Source organism: Dipodomys spectabilis, unplaced genomic scaffold (genome assembly GCF_019054845.1).
Source record: "Dipodomys spectabilis isolate Male_0828 unplaced genomic scaffold, ASM1905484v1 ptg000227l, whole genome shotgun sequence".
Lineage (NCBI taxonomy): Eukaryota > Metazoa > Chordata > Mammalia > Rodentia > Heteromyidae > Dipodomys > Dipodomys spectabilis.
In genome coordinates, this window is record NW_024870904.1 from 1635077 (window position 1) to 1655216 (window position 20140).

The following is a 20140-nucleotide window of genomic DNA, read 5'->3' on the forward strand; positions in this document are numbered from 1 at the left end:
GCCACTTGACTAGAGCCACACAGCTCAAAATTGAAAGTAGTATGACCGGTAATACTATTTGAGCCAGGTGCTGGTAGCTCAAGCTTGTAATCTTAGCTACTTGGGAGGTTGAGATCTGAGGGTGGTGGTGTGAAGAAAGTGTGAGACTCTTATCTCCACTTAACCACTAAAATGCCTGAAATGGAGCTGTAGCTCAAGTGGTAGACATTCTTAGTCTTGAGTAAAAGAGCTAAGGGACTGTGATCAGATCTTGAGTTCAAGTTCTGGTACTGGCAACAAAGAAAAAATGGCAGACTGCTAACTATCACCCGAGACAATCTCCATTGCCAGCAGCCAGTGTATGATCCTGGCATCTTGTGTGAGACCCTAGGCTTGACCCAAATCCATGGAGTTTCCTGGGATTTGCTGCTGGGTAACTCTAGCTCCTGGAAGAACTGGGTTTAAGTTCCACATGATGGAAGTACAGCCAGATGTACAGAACCAAGATGACATGTATGTGTCATATGACAGTGGCTCATGCCTACAGTCCTAGCTATTCAGGAGGCTGAGATCTGAGGATCAAGGTTCAAAGGCAATAGAAAGCCTTATCTCCCACACACCAGCAAAAACATGGAACTGAAACATACCTGTGTCTGTGTGTGTACGCATTCAGTGTGTGTGTGTGTGAATATATATATATATATATATATATATACACACACACACACACACACGTTTATGTAGATTGGGAGATGTCAGGCCTGACAGCTCAAGCAAGAGCTCATGTTGCATCATGGAGCCTATAGATGGAGACAGGTAGAATTTCTATATTGCAGCACAGTGGCAGAATTTGAGTAACCTCAGTCTTCTCTCTGAAGTTCATTAAATCATTGGATAAAGCCAATTCCTTTTAAGAAACGTTATCTTTTTTTTTTTTTTTTTACCAGTGCTGGGATAGTGCCCATGACCTGAGTACAAACACTAACACTAGTGTGTGCATGAGCATGCACCTGCACACACATGAAGTTTATCTTATATTAAGAGTTTCCAGTCTAGTTTATTGTATTAAAAAAATAAAGCAAAACAGAATGGGCTGGGAAGGTGGCTTAGTGGTAGAGTGCTTGCCTTGCATTCATGAGGCCTTGGGTTCGATTCCTTAGCACCATATATGCAGAAAAATCCAAAGTGGCACTGTTGCTCAAGTGGTAGAGCACTAGCCTTGGTCTGAAGAGCTGAGGGACAGTGCCCAGGGCCCAGAGTTCAGACCCCAGGACTGACCAAAAAAACCCCAAAAATAAAAAAACCAGAATTGTGGATAATAGCTTTTCCTGTGTAATAAGTGAACCAAGAAGTACTTAAATTACTTGTTTTAAGTTTTATGGTCTACATTTTGGGGTATTCTCAGCTTGTTATTTTGTATTAATACTGTTTAAATAACATATAAGACTTCAATCTTCTGGTTCCTTGGTTGAGGGTTGCTGGTTGGGATTCTGTTACTCCTATGACCAGTATTTCATGTTGTGTCTTTATTACATCTTATATATCTAGTAGGATGGCCAAGGCTCTTCATATGAATGTTTAGGACAGTGAACGACTTGTCAAACTGGTGTCTATATGGTTTTTACTGATATCCCTTTGGCCAAAGCAGATTAAATGGCAAATTGTAAGTCATTGCACCAGGGTGCACTGAGTATTTGGGTACAGGGAAATATGCCATTTGATAAAAATTAGTGAAACATTATAACATAAGAAACAGGTCTGTATACATTTTTTGGGTAAAAAATACTAAATTATAACACACGCTGTCCATGGTGCTTAAACTTGTAAATGAATGAGGTAGAGCATAAATGCTCAATGGAGTCCTAGGATAGCTTTTCAGTAATTAAAAAAATATTTTATATGTCTCTTAAGTGTATTTCACTAATAACTAGTTTTAGTGAAGATGTGATGTGTTCTTTTGGTTTCAATTATTCAATTATTTTTGTGGGAACATTAGTTTTTACCAGTTCTGTATGTATATTAACTAAGAAATGAAATGAGTTTATACTATCTAGTATAGTATACTAATGGACTGTGGATTCCTCTTTAGTAAAGAGTTTAATGGTCTACTTGACACAGTCAAGATTCTTTCCCAAGAAGGCTTTATGCTTATCCAGTTCATGTATAATGGTTTTTTTTTTTTGGGGGGGGGGGTCCAGTCGTGGGGCCTGAACTCTGGGCCTGGGCGCTGTCCCTCAGCTCTTCAGCTCAAGGATAGCGCTCTACCACTTGAGCCACAGCGCCACTTCCGGCTTTTTTCTTTTTGCTTATGTGGTGCTGAGGAATCGAACCCAGGGCCTCATGCATGCAAGGCAAGCCCTCTACCACTGAGCCACCTTCCCAGCCCCATGTATAATGTTTTGAGAAGGAAAATCTGGAGCACAATCACACAGGTTCTTTCCTGACTACCTCACTTGCCTTCTCTTCCAGCCATGGTTTCAGAATCTCCTGTTCATTATCAACAGCAAGAAAGAATGAAAGGATCTGTGGTGAGTTGCTTTTCATTTCTCACTTTGTTTTACATTCCATTTTATGAACGTAAGAGTGTCCAAGATGGAAAAACAGAAAAACAGATTCAGCTTCAGAAAAATGTTTCTAAATCAGTTAAAAATGGCTTGTAGACTTTGCAGATTATGAAATCTTACATTCTAAGTTGAGTGCAGATTGGCTTCAGTTTGTTTAGTTTTTTCTGATGTGAGAAAAAGGAGTCACATTTGTTATGAGATTGAAAGTAGGTGACTTCGCATGGAAGGTGAAGGTTCACTAGCAACTTGTCAGAGATCCCATCCTCATGAGTAACATTAAGCTCTTAATAAAGTTTTACTACAGTTGCTTAAACAGTGTGGTCCCACACAACTTTTGATATTCTGTGGGACTGAGTAGCTATATGTACATAAATTACTCTCCATACATAGTTCTTGGACTGTTTCATGGTCTTTATCTTACTTGATACTTAGGCTATATTTGATGATATAGTCTATGGCCTTCTAGAAATCCCTCTGTTTTATTCTAAGGTGTCTTCACAAGACTCTTTCTAAAATTTTCTCTATTCATTCTGTTTCTTGCTTACTAGGTTTCTTTATTTCATTCTTTCTTTGTATTTGTTTTTCTCTGTCTCTTTCTCAGTTCTTGTACCTCCATATATTTCTCATTTTTTTTCTTCACATGCTTTATCTGGGAACTAGTTTTCTTACTGATCAATTTATCTTTGCTGATGTGGCTCTTATAATTGACATTTCTCTTACCTATTATAGAGGGAAATTGTTGCTACCTGAGGTAGTTCTACAGGATTCTGGAGCCAAAGAAAATCACACAAACACAGACATAAACTGAGACAGAGAGGGTGAAACGGGGCATCCCAAGGCTCACTAGCACTTGGGCCCTGAGTCTCCACAGGCAAGCATATTTGCTTGAATTTACAAAGGGAAAGTTACCATGGATACTTGTAAAAAATAGACCATTGAGCTGGGCACGAGTGGCTCACACTTGTAATTATAGCTACTCAGAAAGCAGAATCATAGATTGTGGTTCAAAGAATGGTTAATGTAGCTACACAGAATGGTAGATTTAAGAAATTGTAATTCTATGGCCTTTTAAACATGGCTTTGGAGACTTTGAGTTTCAACATACAGCTTTTATTATCTAGATGTCAGCTCTATATATTATTATGAATAGTTTATATAGGTGGTCATACAATTTGGGCTGATATTTGCTTCATTTCATATTAGTATTTGTGTTTTCCATTATTGATTTTTACTTCTGATATCTTTGTATTCATTTCTTTCTTTCTATATATTTCATATATGTCTTTTTCAAAGTATATGAGTTTTTTCTTTCTGTTCAAGCCAGACAGTGCCTTCTATATTAACTATATATTACAGTGTTAATGCAGTTTAATTTTGATGGCCACTTTGCTATTTGTTATTTGTTTGTCTCATATGATACTCATTTCCTATTTTGTTTCCATGTAACCTGCATACGTCCTTCCATATACTGTAAAGCACCTCTAGTATAACCTGTAGGCATTCCTCTCTACTCTGTAAATCACCTGTCATACCCATTACAATTTAAATCCTATGTAAATAGCTATTATACTGAATTGTTCATAGGATAATGATGGTTTGTTCAAAGACTGAATTTTTTTTTTATTGTGAAAATACTGTACAGAAGGACTACAATTACATGGGCAAGATAATGAGTACATTTCTTATCAAGCATTGTAGCCTCCTCCTTTGTTTAAAAATATGGAACGCTTCACGAATTTGCGTGTCATCCTTATGCAGGGGCCATGCTAATCTTCTCTGTATCGTTCCAATTTTAGTATATGTGCTGCCGAAGCGAACACCAAAGACTGAATGTTTAATACAGTTGCCATACTTTTTCCAATATTTTGGCTCTATGGTTTACTGCATCTGTGCAACTTATAAATATGCAAGGCCCATATATCCCTTTTAAAGGGCTGTTATGTAGTACCTGTAATCTTGTCTGATAGTTACACTGTGTTCTTCATAAAGAAGTAATTAGAGATTTTTTTTGTACAGAACAAAGGCCATCCTAGGACTGAAGCATAGAGCTTTGGCAGAAGTAAACCATGCACAAAAATTGTATACAGGAACTGCAAGAAAATAAATTTCCTGTCCAGTCTGATTAATTTGTATGGTAGACAAAGGACACTAACATGCTCAGTGTAGTTCACTCTATTATTACCAAGTACTCTAAGAGTTTACAATATTCTCACAGTACCAGCATATGACATCATATAATATAGTTACTTTTCAGTGAGATAATTCCATTAATAACCTAACACTATTGGCCTTTTAGTTTCTTTTTTGGTGGAATTAATTCTTTGAACTCAGGCCCTCATATTTGCCCAGGAAGTACAATATCAGCTGATCCATTTACCTAACCCATGTACTTTATTTTTAATACACTTATGTGTTTGTATATTGAATTTTCATGCTCTATGAATAATGATATGGTGCTATGTTTTCCTTGCACAAATCATTTTCATCATTTCGTCATTTTAGAAAAATTACATAAAATGTATGTTCTATACATTCATACATTCCTTTATCCTTACCTAAACATTTACTGTTGGGTTTTGTTGTTGTTGTTGTTGGTCGATAATGCAGCTTGAACTCTAGGCCTGGGCACTGTCCCTGAGCTCTTCAGCTCAAGGCCAGCGCTCTACCACTTGAGCCACAGCACCACTTTTGGTTTTCTTGTAGTTTATTGGAGTTAAGAGCCTGCCTGGGCTGGTTTTGAACTGCAATCTTCAGATCTCAGCCTCCTCAATCGCTAGGATTACAGGTGTGAGCCACCAGCACATGGCACATTTACTGTTTTATATCTATGTTGACTCCTTTTGGTGTTCTCTTGGGGGAGAATAATTTCTTGTAATACTCTTAAATACAATGTTTTTTTAATGAAGTATCATTTCCTGAAAATGTCTTCAATCTACATTTTAGGAGAGTGCCTCAGCCCAATTGTGAATTGAAGGATATTTTCTTTCTTACAGATATATTTCCATTTTTGGTGTTAGTCAGCCTCTACACCTCTAGTATTTTCAAGAATGGCTAGATTGGAAAAATTGCTGTACAGTCTTCATTTGTAATGGGTTTGATATGGGAGTAAAAAAATCTCTCCTTTTAGTCTCTACAGAACAAATTAGTACTATATTTCATTTGAACTTTAAAAAATTTCTTGTATATTTTTTAGATCACATGCCTCCTTTACTTAACTTTTTTTTTTTTGGATGGTCGTGGGGCTTGAACTCTGGGCCTGCGCACTGTCCCCAGCTCTTCAGCTCAAGGCTAGGGTTCTACCACTTGAGCCACAGTGTCAAATCTTATAAAGGCCAAATGAATAATTAGCTAATTTCTTTAAGCAAACATTTCTACTTTCATTTTTCTTTCTCGCATTGTATAGATAATACATCAAGCCCCAAATACTCTATTTAAGACAAAAACATGCATGTAGAAGAATGAAATTCCAGACTTGATATTCTCATGACTAAAGGCGCACGCGCGCACAGACACGTATATACACACATACATGCACACACATACATACACACATACACATATTTTTACTTGATGGAAATGTGCCATTACAGAAACTGGTGTCATTTGATGATGTGGCTGTGGACTTCAGCTGGGAGGAGTGGCAGGACTTGGATCTTGTTCAGAGGACCCTGTATAGAGATGTAATGCTGGAGACCTACGGCAACCTGGTGTCCTTGGGTGAGCAAAAGTCACATTCATTTGTTAGGTCAAGTGTTTTTAGTAGATATGTGAACATTTATCAAACTTGCATTGGTATTTGAGTAGAAGATTCCAGTCCATGCGAAGTATCATTCCTTTTTCAGGAAAACTTCAACTTGATTATATAACTCGTGAGGCATTTGTATTCTTTTTTCAAGTTGCCAAGTAAGAAGTGAGACAAAAGTTCTAAACTGTGTTCCACTAACACGAGACAGTCTTCCCACTTGAGACGATTTGTTGTAGGTGGATATACAATGTAGAGTAGAATGTATATGACTATTGGAAGCATGATCTGGGAATCACTAGATGAAAGTGGGTATTTATTATTCAAGTGTGGTATTGGGTGCGGTGGTTCATCCCTTTAATCCTAGCTAATCTGGTGGCTAAAATCCAGGATTTCAGTTTGAAGCCAGTAATGGCAGCAAAGACACCACAAGACTTATCTCCAATTAACCACTTAAAAACTGGAAGTGGAGCTGGGACTCAAATTGGTAGAATGCTAGCCTTCAGCAAAAGAGCTGAGTTCAAGCTACATAACTGGCAAAATAAATCCAAAGCTGGGGGCAAGTTAACTATGGATCCAGTGAGGAATGAGAAACAAGATTTAGTAGCAACCTTGTGAATAGGATGTCTGAACTTTTATAGCAGTGATGACCCAGCATGAGCAACAGTTCTTCACTGGTTCTTATTAGCAGGGCCCTGTGTTCCTAAACCTAACTTGATTGTCAAGCTGGAGGAAGGTGCAGAACCATGGATAGGAGAAGCCTCAGACAAGAATTACACAAGTGAGTTAATACACCTTGCATAGTGATGTTGGATTGAGAGCTTGGTTGGTAAGTTCATCTTGCATTGTACTGAGCAATAATGTTCCTACTTCCCCTGAGTCCTGAGTGTGGTAGAGAACTAGGTGATCCTTTGTCTCAAAGACTTGTGAATCCAGAATTCATACGGAAACACTGAACTCTGTGTGGCAGTAGAATTAAAGTTAGCAATTCTCTTTCTCCTTGTAGAAATTACTCTGAAACAAAAAACTAAAATGAGAAATTTAGAATATGAGATTTCATTTTCTTTGAAATTCGGAGTGTGCTGGTATGAGGAAATAAGTAGTATGCCAGGGTTGCTGTCCTTTAATAAGGAAAATAGCTTATCAGTGGTGGGCAGATACTGGGATTCAGAAGCAAAGCATTTAGTCTAAAAAGGCTCATTAAGGGGGCTGGGAAGGTGGCTCAGTGGTAGAGCGCTTGCCTTGCATGCATGAGGCTCTGGATTCGATTCCTCAGCACCACATTAGCAGAAAAAGCTGGAAGTGGCGCTGTGGCTCAAGTAGTAGAATGCTAGCCTTGAGCTGAAGAGCTGAGGGACAGCACTCAGGCCCAAAGTTCAGGCCCCACAACCGACATAAAAATGTACTCACTATCTACAGTATGTAACTGTAACCCCTCTGTACATCATCTTCACAATTAAAACAAACCATTCCTGCTTAGATGAAAGGCAAGGGGATGTATAAAATACTCTTAATGGTCTCTGAGTCTAGTAATTATTCGTATGTCTCACCTAATAGATGAAAAGCAAAGTAGAAAAATACATTTTTCAAGAAAAGAAAAGGAAACAAAGCAGCATTCCCCTATGGTCAAACAAAACAATATTTGAAAAACACAACCACAAAAATACTAAAGGCAGATGGCAAATACTCAGCTTAAAACTCTAGCAGTATGTAGTTGAGTAAATATTTTTCCTGATATAAAAAGAAGAAAAAACTGAAATACAGAAAAACATTTTCCATTGTAAAATATCATTATTACTTTCTTAATTAATGTATTAGGCAGAAGAGTATATTTTTCATAAAGCTATTCCTACTTTGATACATTTTTTGTCAGTCCTGAGGCTTGAACTCAAGGCCTGGGCAGTGTCCTTGAGCTTCTTTTGCTCAATACTAGCACTCTATTGCTTGAGTCACAATGCCACTTCTGGTTTTTTCTGTTTATGTGGTACTGAGGAATCAAACCCAGGGCTTCTTGAATGCTAGGCAAGCACTCTAACACTAAGACATATTCCCAGCCCCATACTTTGGTATTTTAAGTCTCTAACAGATAGGATGGGAGAAAATGTCTTTACCTTTACATTAAGGAATTTTTTTTTTTTTTTTGGGTCCGGTCGTGGGGCCTGAACTCTGGGCCTGGGCATTGTCCCTCAGCTTTTCAGCTCAAGGCTAGCGCTCTACCACTTGAGCCACAGCGCCACTTTCGGCTTTTTTCTTTTTGCTTGTGTGGTGCTGAGGAATCGAACCCAGGGCCTCATGCATGCAAGGCAAGCACTCTACCACTGAGCCTACCTTCCCAGCCCCCTCATTAAGGAATTTTTGGTCTTATGTTTTGGTCTTAAGTTTTTGTCTTTTTTTCCTCTGACTCATTTTAGATGTCCAAGAAATGGAGGATGTGATTAAGAACTTCCAGGAAAGTCCACGTGAATGTCTGTGTGAAGTAGCTGTCAAAAATAGTAACACAGTAGAAGAAAGTATGAGAACTTTTGATTTGAGTGATGAGCAGCAATGTAAGTCTACTCTCCTTGCCCAAGAAATACTTCAGGGCCAGAGGAAAACACCTGAATGCACTGGATGTGGAAAAACCTTCTATTTAAGACATACAGTCACTACACATCAGAAAATGTGCACAAGAGAGAATCCTTGTACATATAATGTATGTAAAAAACCTTTCAGTAGGGAAATTGTCCTTGCAAAACCCCATAGCAAATATGCAGAGAAGTCCAATGATTATATCCAGTGTGAAAAATCTATGTCTCTGAAGTCAGATCTGACTTTCCCACCTCAAACACCCACAGAAGAGAAACCCTATCAATATGAAGGATGTAGGACAAATTCTACCCAGAAGTCAGCTCTCAATCAGTATCAGAGAAGTCACACAGAAGAGAGAACTTATGAATGCGACAAATGTGGAATGTTTTTCAGACTGAAGTCATACCTCACTTCACATCAGAGAAGACACACAGGAGAGAAACCTTATGAATGTAACAGGTGTGGAATGTCTTTCACCTGGACGTCACAACTTACTATCCATCGGAAGACACACACAGGAGAGAAACCTTATGAATGTAACAGGTGTGGAAAGCATTTCACCCGGAAGACACAACTTACTGCCCATCAGAGAACACACACAGGAGAGAAACCTTATGAATGTAACAGGTGTGGAAAGCATTTCACCCGGAAGACACACCTTAATGATCATCAGAGAACACACACAGGAGAGAAACCTTATGAATGTAATGTGTGTGGAAAGTCTTTCACCCGGAAGACACACCTTACTGATCATCAGAGAACACACACAGGAGAAAAACCTTATGAATGTAACATGTGTGGAAAGTCTTTCATCAAGAAGGCAAACCTTACTGTCCATCAGAGAACACACACAGGAGAGAAGCCTTATGAATGTGTCAAGTGTGGAAAGTGTTTCATGAGGAGGGCAGATCTTAATGTCCATCAGCAAAAACACACTGGGGAAAAACTTTATGAATGTAACAGGTGTGGAAAGTCTTTCACCCGGAAGACAGAGCTTAACATCCATCAGAGAATACACACAGGAGAGAAACCTTATGAATGTAACAGGTGTGGAAAGCCCTTTACCCAGAATTCACACCTCATCAAGCATAAGAGAATTCACACTAGTTAGAAATCTTAGGAATGTAAGGAGCCAATGATTGTGCCAAAGGTCTGATAAATTGACAGGTGTTACAGAGGAGTCTACGTGGTTTCAAATGACTGGGTGAGTTTGTGCTCACTTATACAAAGCACCGCATTCAATGAATGAACCGTAATCTTACTGCTTACTCCAAAGCGACATAAATATATATCGCTATCTATTGATCTATTTGCCTGTATTTGAAAGAGTATATCAAATAAATTACCAATTAGTGAGATTGATATTTCAAATCAAGAAAAAAATTTTTTTGGTCAGTCTTGGGGCTTGAACTCTGGGCTTGGGCACTGTCCTTGGGCTCTTCAGCTCAAGGTGAGCGCTCTACCGCTTGAGCCACAGTGCCACTTCTGGGTTTCTAGTGGTTTATTGGAGATAAGAGTCTCACGGACTTTCCTGCCTGGGCTGGCTTTGAACCGTGATCTTCAGATCTCAGCCTCCTGAGTAGCTAGGATTACAGGCGTGAGCCATCAGCGCCCAGCCAAGAAAGCTTTTTATTTTACATGTCACATTTATTCTTAATTCAAACAAATTTTCACAATGAAAATACATTTTAAATGCTGCTCATTGTTTGTCATGATGGCACTCTACATTGGTTACACATTATAATGTGTGGTTGAAGGATTTATTTTTTTGAAACAAAACTGTTCATGGCAAACTCTAGTGGCAGGTGCTCATTGTGAATATTCCATGATGACCTCTCGTCATGATTATGAGATGATACAGTCTTGCCTTCTACTCAGTCAAGAGGTTCACATTTAAATGGTTGGAACATTCTCATGTTCCCGTGTCTAGTCATGAGAAATGGGAAATCTGAATTGCTGTGGAAAGTATGTTCATACAGAGCATCTGAATGCTGTTTTTACACATGACTGTTCAATGTTAATCTATATTCCTCTGCAATTTTTTACTTTTTAAATTTGTTACAAAATTCCATTAAATTACTCAATTTTTATTTTAGATCATGCTATGAAAATATTTTTCCCAATTTCAAGTATTGTAGTTTTTCTAATTTAGTTTTGGTAAACATCTTTTTTTTTTTTTTTTTTTTAATGTTTTTTGGGTCCGGTCGTGGGGCCTGAACTCTGGGCCTGAGTGCTGTCCCTCAGCTCTTCAGCTCAAGGCTAGCGCTCTACCACTTGAGCCACAGCACCACTTCTGGCTTTTTTCTTTTTGCTTATGTGGTGCCGAGGAATTGAACCCAAGGCCTCAGGCATGCAAGGCAAGTGCTCTACCGCTGACCCAACTTCCCAGCCCTGGTAAACATCTTGTAAGAGAACAGATAACAGGGATCACACATACACTGCCTTTATTAGATGAATGAACTTGTGATACTAAATAGAACAATGTCAGAATTTGAGGTGTGGCACGTGGAATAGAGTGCCAAGCTTTACCATAGAAGCCAAAGAAGACTAGAGTGCCATGAATTTAAGGCTAATAACCAGTAAAAGCAAACAAAAGAAAAATGGATATAGTAATAGAATTTCATCAGACAGTAATTATACATCATCTTCTTCCTGTAGATAACCAAATAGAGAATGTTAGACATGGAAATCCAGATACTTAGGTGTGTTTTCAGAGCATAGTACTGAGATTGTACTGCTATCTTAGTCCCTGTTAATCGGGCCCTACTGGGGGAGTGATCAGAGGGAGTAGCGCCATCAGGACAGTAGTAGACACTGGGTGGTGGAGGGAAAACAACTTGGGTGTTCCTCTGAGTGATTGGTGCTGTTAGGGACTGTGGCACTAACTTTATACGGGAGATCAATTGCTGTTCCCCTGTCCTAAAGATGATAAGACTGACTGAGTCCTTCATTGGTGAGGAGGACTTGAGAAGGAAGATACCTGTTCTCAGGTGTCCTGGCCCCCTGGCTTGTTCTTTAACTCAACTCAGTAATCAACAGAAAGTCATCATTCTCTAAACATCAGTTTACTAGGGCACAAGGCCTCCATTAATTAGCTTAAGTGCTCATTGGGGCTGGTCAAAGAAAAATTATTGGCACAAACATCAAGTGGCAATTGGTTCAGGATGTTCTGAGCTCTGGGCAGTCTTGGGGGCCAAGTAGAACACTGGTCATAGATGGGGTCACCTACTTACTGATAATGAAGGCCCCTAGAAGCCTTTGACAACAAGTATATGTTTAGAGAGGATTTTCACAAGTAGTCTCTTCATCATGCAGAAGCTGATCTAATTTTGTTCAGGAATGGAAATGATTTGAACCTTCCCATGGTTCAAGCAATCTAGAGCATCAGTCTTTCCAGGATCCCTTTGTTGCAGAAGGGTTTAAGAAAGGGATTAAGACTTGCTTTTGGCTCTAGATTCCATGACACCATGCAAGGAATCAAGCATTGAGGGAACTCTAACTTCAGCACCTAATGAGACTTTTTTCTCATTACCATCACTCAGGAGTGTTGGGAATCTGAGGAAGTGTTCAAAAATCTCTCAATTCTTGCTCTGCCCTTCCCTGAGAGCATGGTTGAGATCACAGGAAACAGATATTCATATGAGCTGCAAATTATTTAACCACATAAAGGAAGCAAGTGAAGGCTTACCTTTTTTTCCCCAAGGTTAGTCAATTTGATTAACAGGCACAGGTAACATTTCCACAACATCAAACATGGAACCTTGACACAGAATCATCTATACATGGTATAGATTCCACTGTTCTTTTAAATCCAGGGCATCAGGCTGCAACCCTGTGATTTCTGTCACCACTGCCTATGTCTGATCTGTTTCGTGTGAATTCCCCACAGTGAAGACTTTGGCCCATAACCATTCTGTGATGGTCAAGCCCATGCCACACTGGTAAAAATACAAAAGCATATTCTCATTCACACCAATTTGGCCAAAGGATTAAAAAGAAAAATCTTTTTTTTTGGGAGGGGGTCTGGTTGTGGGTCCTGAACTCTGGGCCTGGGCGCTGTCCCTCAGCTCTTCAGCTCAAGGCTAGCACTCTACCACTTGAGCCACAGTGCCACTTCCAGCTTTTTTCTTTTTGCTTATGTGGTGCTGAGGAATCGAACCCAGGGCCTCAGGCATGCAAGGCAAGAGCTCTACCACTGAGCCACCTTCTTAGCTCCAAAAAGAAAAATCTTATATATATCTATGTATATATATATATATATATATAATATATTTTTTATTGTAAAGATACTGTACAGAGGGGTTACAGTTACATGAGTAAGGTAATGAGTACATTTTGTATCAAGTATTGTTACCCCCTGCTTTGTTTTTCCCTGCCAACTCTTCTGGCCCCAACTCTCCTCTCCCCTGGCCCAAAATTGTAAAGCTCATTTTCAACATAGTGTCTTGTATATCTCATTGGTACAATGGGTCAACTTGTATTCTTTCAGCATTTTGTTATTTCCCTTCCCAAATTAGAAAATTGTATATATAAGATGCAGGGCACCAGAATCAAATACATTGAAAAAAATGGGTAATACCATGGGGGAAGAACATACCAAAAAAAAAATCACTTAGTACATTGTAAATGCATTAAGAACAACAGCAACAAAGATAAAACATCTTGTGTCACTATCTTGGGGTTCATTTTGCTTAACATCTCATATGCTCCTATATACTTACCTTTTGACCTTTTCTGCTTGTTCTAGACATATACTAGATATTGCCAATAAGGAAAACCATGGGACCTATGTTTCTTTGGGCCTGGCTTACTTCACTTAATACACATTTTTCCAAGTCTGCCCCTAACAAATGGGGCAATGTCATTCTTTCTGATGGAGGCATAAAATTCCATTGTGTATATGTCCCATATTTTCTTGATCCATTCATCTACTGAGGGGTCTTGCCCCGGACCGGCTCTGTCAGGACGACGGAGGACACCTAGTGGAGGAACTGGAATAGGTGGGGAGATGGCAAACAGACAACTCACACACAAGAGGAGTGGATGCTGAGTGCGATTTAATGCAGAGGATAACAATTTTTTATAGCAAAAGTCTCCACGAGAAAGGGCAAAAGGTTACACAATCTTGCTGTAGGGCTTCATGGGTGGTCACCAGCTGGTCGCCTGATAGGCACTTGTTTCCGGCTTATCTCTAAGAAATACAATGGGTTTCGATGTTTGTCACCAATTAACCATTACCTATTTTTATAGAGGCCTTAACTGTCCCATAAGATCTTTCCTGTTCTCAGGTCTGAAAGCTGGTTTCCCATGCTAAGCAGACTCCACTGGAGTAGGCGTGGCAGGGCCTCTGGGTTGATTCCATATCTTAGCTATGGTAAATAATGCTGCAACAAACATAGTTGTGCTGGTAGCTTTAGGATGGTGTTGTTTGTGATCCCAAAAGTGGGATTGCTGGGTCATAGGGGAGCTCTGTGGAGTCTTTTTTTTTTTTTGGCGGTCATGGGGCTTGAATTCTGGGCCTGGGCGCTGTCCCTCAGCTCTTCAGCTCAAGGCTAGCGCTCTACCACTGGAGTATTGATATTCCTCCAGCACTTTTCTTTCTGCTAAGGATTGTTTTGCTATTTGGAGTCTTTTATTCTATATAAATTTTTCAGTTGCTTCTATTTCATTGAAGAATGAGGTTGGGATATTGATAGGTATCACATTGAATTTGTAGATAGTCTTTGGCAGTATTGCCATTTTCATGATGTTAATCCTCCCAATCCAGGAGCATAGGAGGTTTTTCTACTTCCTTAGTTCTGCTTTAATTTCCTTTTTTGAGGTTTTACAGTTTTCATTATAGAGGCCCTTTACTTCTTTAGTTTACTCCTAGGTATTTTATTTTTTGTGTGGGGCTATTACAAAAGGAGTTGCTTTCCTGATTTCAGCCATGCTCTTCTCATTATTAGCATCCAGAAAAGCCATTGATTTTTGAGGATCAATTTTTTTTTAATTTTTTTATTGTGAAAATACTTTACAGAGGGGTTACAATTACATGGGCAAGATAATAAGTATATTTCTTGAGATTTTTTTTTTTTTTTTTTGGGTCCAGTCATGGGGCCTGAACTCTGGGCCTGGGCGCTGTCCCTCAGCTCTTCAGCTCAAGGCTAGCGCTCTACCACTTGAGCCATAGCGCCACTTCCGGCTTTTTTCTTTTTGCTTATGTGGTGCTGAGGAATCGAACCCAGGGCCTCATGCATGCAAGGCAAGTGCTCTACCACTGAGCCAACTTCCCAGCCCAATAAGTATATTTCTTATCAAGCATTGTAGCCTCTTCCTTTGTTTCCCCTTCCCATTCCATCCTCCCCCTACCTCCCACCTAACCCTACTCCCCCCCACCAAAGTTATAAAGTTCGTTTTTGACATAACAACTTGTACATCTCATTGTTGCAATGGGTCCACCTGTATCCCTATTTAAACGATTTGTTTTTTCCCTTCCCCTCCACAAATTATAACAACATCAAATACAGTGAAAACAGGGGTTATACTGTGGGGGAGGGACATACAAAGCAACAAAGAAATAATCTTATAAATGTGTTAGAAACAATCCCATGAAAGAAAAAAAAACATTTGAATACATATCTTAGGGTTCATTTCCCTAACATCAACTTATCTGACCTTTTCTGTTTGACTCAGACATATACTAGTTATTGCAAAGAAGGGAAACCATGGGACCTATGTTTCTTTGGGCCTGGCTTACTTCACTTAATATAATTTTTTCCAAGTCTTTCCATTTCCTAACAAATGGGGCAATGTCATTCTTTCTGATGGAGACATAGAATTCCATTGTGTATATATACCACATTTTCTTGATCCACTCATCTACTGGAGGATTAATTTTATACCCTGCTACTTCGCCAAAATTTTGGATCAGCTCAAGGGAGTCCATGGGGTTCTTTAAATACAAGATCATGTCATCTGCAGAGAGGGAGAACTTTACTTACTCTTTCCCTATTTGGATCTCCTTTATGTTTGCATCTTGTCTTATTGCTGAAGCTAGGCATTCTAATACTAAATTGAAGAGAAGTGGAGAGAGTAGACAACTTTGTTTCATACCTGAATTTAGAGAAAATTAGGCTTTTCATCACTAAGTATAATGCTGGCTGTTGTTCTGCCATATACAGCCTTTATTATATAGAGGAATGTTCCATGGATTCCTACTTTTTCCAGAGCTTTCATCATAAAGTGGTGTTGGATCTTATCAAATGCTTTTTCTGCATCTATTGAGATAATAATGTGGTTCTTATTCTTGCTCTTGTTGGTGTGATGGATTATATTGATTCGTGTATATGAACCAGCTATGCATCCCTGAAATGAATCCTTTTTGATCATGGTTTATAATTTTTTGGAAGAATTATTGAAGTCAATTGGCCAAAATTTTATTGAGAAGTTTTGCATCAATGTTCATCAAAGAAAGAGGTCTATAATTCTCTTTCTTTAATGAGTCCCTGCCTAGTTTTGGAATGAGGGTTATGATGGCTTCATAGAAAGAGCTTGGTAGTGAACTTTTCCTTTCAATTTCATTGAAGAATTGGAGGAGTATCAGTGTGAGTTCTACTTTGGAGGTCTTTGACTTCTTTCTCTAGGCCCTCCTTTACATCCATTATGCTTATATTAGGCCTTCTGATTGTGTCTTCTAAATGTTGAACAGATGAATCATATTTCTTGGATTTGTCTTGAATACTTATCTGTTGGTTCTCTATAATCTCTAGGCTGTCTTCAGTCCCAGAGATTCGCTCTTCTGCATGGACTAACCTCTCAAGTCTTTCTACTTGGTTTTTTTATTTCCTTTCCTTCTAATTGGTTAGATATGAGGCCTTCAAATTCGTTGGTGGAACTTTTAGATCTTGTATGGAGTTCTTTACCTCCTTAATTTGGTTTTCAGTGTTCACTCTTAAATCCTTTAGTTGATTGGTAATAGTTTAATTGGACTCCTAAGAAGACCAAAATCTTGAACAGAAAATCCTGAAGACAGTGACCAATTTCTCCATATCTCTGGTAACAGCTATTATGTACAAATTCTTGAGAAATTGGTTTTTGTAAGCTCCCATTTTTGTGTGTGATTGCTCAGTGTCTTTCTGTGTCAGGTTATTTCACTTAATGTACTATCTTCCATGGTCCTTCATGAGATTGCAAGTGACAATTTCTTCTCATCACAAAGAAATATGTGTTCTGGCTATTGGATATGCAATCACTGCACAATGAAATCATGGAATATTACATTGTACTTCAAAATGAGTGCAATATAATTTGTAATCAAATGAAATGATTGTGAAATTATTATTAATGTCTCATGGTCAGCATTCTGTTCTCAATCTCTGTGAGTTGTTGCTTGTACTTTTCTTAGCTTCCACTTTTGTGTGAGATTACTAAATATCTTTCTAGTTATTGAACTAGTTATTTAACTTAATATCTAGTTATCTAGTTATTTAACTTAATATAATATCCTCCATATCCCTCCATGACATTGTACATGCCCCTTGTCAAAAAGAACAATATGTATTCTGGGTATTAGATATGCAATCACTACACAATGAAAACTTGTAACATAATATTGTACTTCAAATTTCTGTATGTACCTATAGAAAGTGACAAGGATCAATATTCACCTGAATTTTACCCTACAAAATGCCTAACACAGTCCTTCCTCTATCTACTTCTCTCTCTCATCTCCCTAAAAACCATCTTCTGTTCATTTTTCCATGTTTATAATTTTTACATTACTCCCAGAATTAAGTTTAACAATGTCTTTTTTTTTTTTTTGTCAGTTGTGATGCCTGAACTCTGGGCCTGGGCACTGTCCCTCAGCTCTTCAGCTCAAGGCTAGCGCTCTATCACTTGAGCCACTGCACCACTTCTGGCCTTTTCTGCTTATGTGGTGCTGAGGAATCGAACCCAAGGCCTCATGCATGCAAGGCAAGCACTCTACCACTGAGCCACCTTCCCAGCCCCTAACAATGTCTTAATAATGGGTTGGTAAAATTATCTGAAGGGAGTTGGAGAAAGGGATAGTAGTGGGGGTAGAGAGATATTCATCCTTCTAACTTTACATTCAGCCTCCAGAATAATGAGAAAACACAGGCTCTTCACATTATCCACAGTTAGAATGGGCTTACTGTCAATCAATCAGAAGTGAGTCATCACCAGATGTTAATTAAATCTAAAGTAAGTACTGAAGTCATTTGGGGATTACTCATTGAAAACCAAATGCTTAAGACTCTTGTCTTTATTTGCCCACCAAAGAAACCAGAAGTGCAGTTGTGGCTCAAATGGTAGATTAGCCTTCAGCAAAAATGCTTGAAGACAGTGCTTAGGCTCTGAGTTCAAGTTTCAGAGCTTGTACCCCCCCCCTCCACACACACAAATGTGTATACTCCCAAATGTGTCCTTCCATGTTAACTGAATGTTTTATGAACTAATTTGGGAAAAAAAGGTGATGAGAAATGTGCACATTTTGTAATAAACAAGGAATGGTATCTTCCATCAGATTTTCCATTCAAAAACTGAACTGGAAGTAGTAAGTCATTTGTGTTATAGTGCATAGACCACACATACAGTGGCAGACTTCGGTGGAGTGGTGGAGAAATCGATGCTTTCATATCCTTGGCTCATATCATGGCAGTCTTTTCCCATCTGTCACTACACAAACCACCTTGCAGATGATCTGACTTCAGTCTCAAAGGGCCAAAGTTCTTATTTCTGAGAAGAGATTATAAAATTACCTTGACAAACCATTCCTTATAGATGAGTCAGTGAGTGCCAAGAGCAATGAATGGTTCCCATTACACCTAGCTTACCTCTGCCATGAAGGATTTCTCTCAGAAGTTTCTGACAGCTTCCTACATTGGGTTTCTGTATGAGTGAGTGCTTTCATGCTTGCTGAAGATAGAGTTCTGTTTGAAATCCTTCCTCTAATGTTTACATATAAAGAGATTCTGTCATGTGTTCAGCTCTCTTTTACCTGTAGAGATGTGACTTCTGGATTTGTTTTTATGCATTTATTATACATTAATTCCTACTGTGTCAGATCTCAGGTGCACTGAGGACTGACTTCTGATTAAAAGTCATTGCGCATCTGTTGTGTTTGATAATTTTCTTTCCTCTTACTTGAGTCAGCTCTCCGATGAACACTGAGGTATGCCTTCCAGGTCAAAGAATTTTCACATTTGTAATATTTATAAGGTTTCTCTCGTGTATGTGCTATAAGCACTGAGCTGTGCCTTCTTGGTGAAGGATTTTTCACATTTCTTACATTCGTAACACTTCTATCCTGTGTTTGTTTGCTGATGCAAACTGAGGTATGACTTTTTATTGAAAAACTTTCCACATTTGTTTCATTCATAAGATTTTTCTCCTGTGTCTGTTCAAAGATAAATCCTGAGCTGTGCCTTCTGGAGGAAAGATTGAACATTTGCTACATTCAGAAGGCTTCTCTTTGATGTGTGTGCTCTGATGCAAACCGAGCTTTCTTCCAGGAGAGTGCTTTCCACACTTTATTACATTCCTAAGGTTTCTGACATGTGTGAATTTACTTATGCCTGTTACATTCATAGGATTTCTCTCCTGTGAATTCTCATATATTTGTTGAGGTGGGACTTCCACTTGAAAGATTTTCCACATTTGTTACATTCATAAGGCTTCTCTCCTATGTGTGTTCTCTGATGCAAAGTGAGGTCTGACTGCTGTCTGAAAGCCTTTCCACATTCATTACATTCAGAATGCTTCTCTCTGTGTGTATTCTTACATGCAAAGTGAGGTCTGATTTCTGTCTGAAAGACTTTCCCTATTTGTTACATTCATAAGGTTTCTCTCCTGTTTGTGTTCTCTGATTCAAAATGAGAGATGACTTATGTCTGAAAGACTTTCCACATTTATCACATCATAGGGTTTCTCTCCTGTGATGCAAGATGAGATCTGAAGATTATGGGTTAAAGCCAGCCCGCGCAGGAAAACCTGTGAAACTCCAATAAACCACCAGAAAACTGGAAGTGATGCTGTGGTAGAGTGCTAGCCTTGAACTGAAGAGCTCAGGGACAGCGCTCAGGCCCAGAGTTCAAGACCAATGACTGACAGTAAGTAAATAAATAAATAAAAATTTAAAAAATAAATACAAAACCACACAAGATTAAGTGCCTACAATGAAAACCTTGTATACTGAACAGCACTATCAACAAAGAAGCAAAAGAATGGTATGAGAGAAAATATTTGCATATATCTCTAAATGGATTACAATAAAATAACTTTTACA

At 38.8% G+C, this 20140-nt stretch overlaps 1 protein-coding gene, 1 long non-coding RNA gene and 1 other non-coding gene across 3 annotated transcripts in view; 2 read left to right on the top strand and 1 right to left on the bottom strand.

Annotated features, from left to right (window-relative positions):
• Positions 1–20140, top strand: part of LOC122123294 (zinc finger protein 260-like) — an 85635-nt gene that overhangs the window by 44160 nt on the left and 21335 nt on the right. The window contains exon 6 of the mRNA XM_042697652.1: positions 9167–9959. Within this exon, the coding sequence (XP_042553586.1) occupies positions 9167–9959 (793 nt within the window). The remainder of the gene's footprint in view (positions 1–9166; positions 9960–20140) is intronic.
• On the bottom strand, positions 4257–4363 carry LOC122123366. Its single transcript, XR_006150383.1, has one exon. It is a non-coding gene; the product is annotated as a U6 spliceosomal RNA (small nuclear RNA).
• On the top strand, positions 6140–8729 carry LOC122123261. Its single transcript, XR_006150366.1, has 3 exons — positions 6140–6260; positions 6977–7066; positions 8697–8729. It is a non-coding gene; the product is annotated as an uncharacterized LOC122123261 (long non-coding RNA).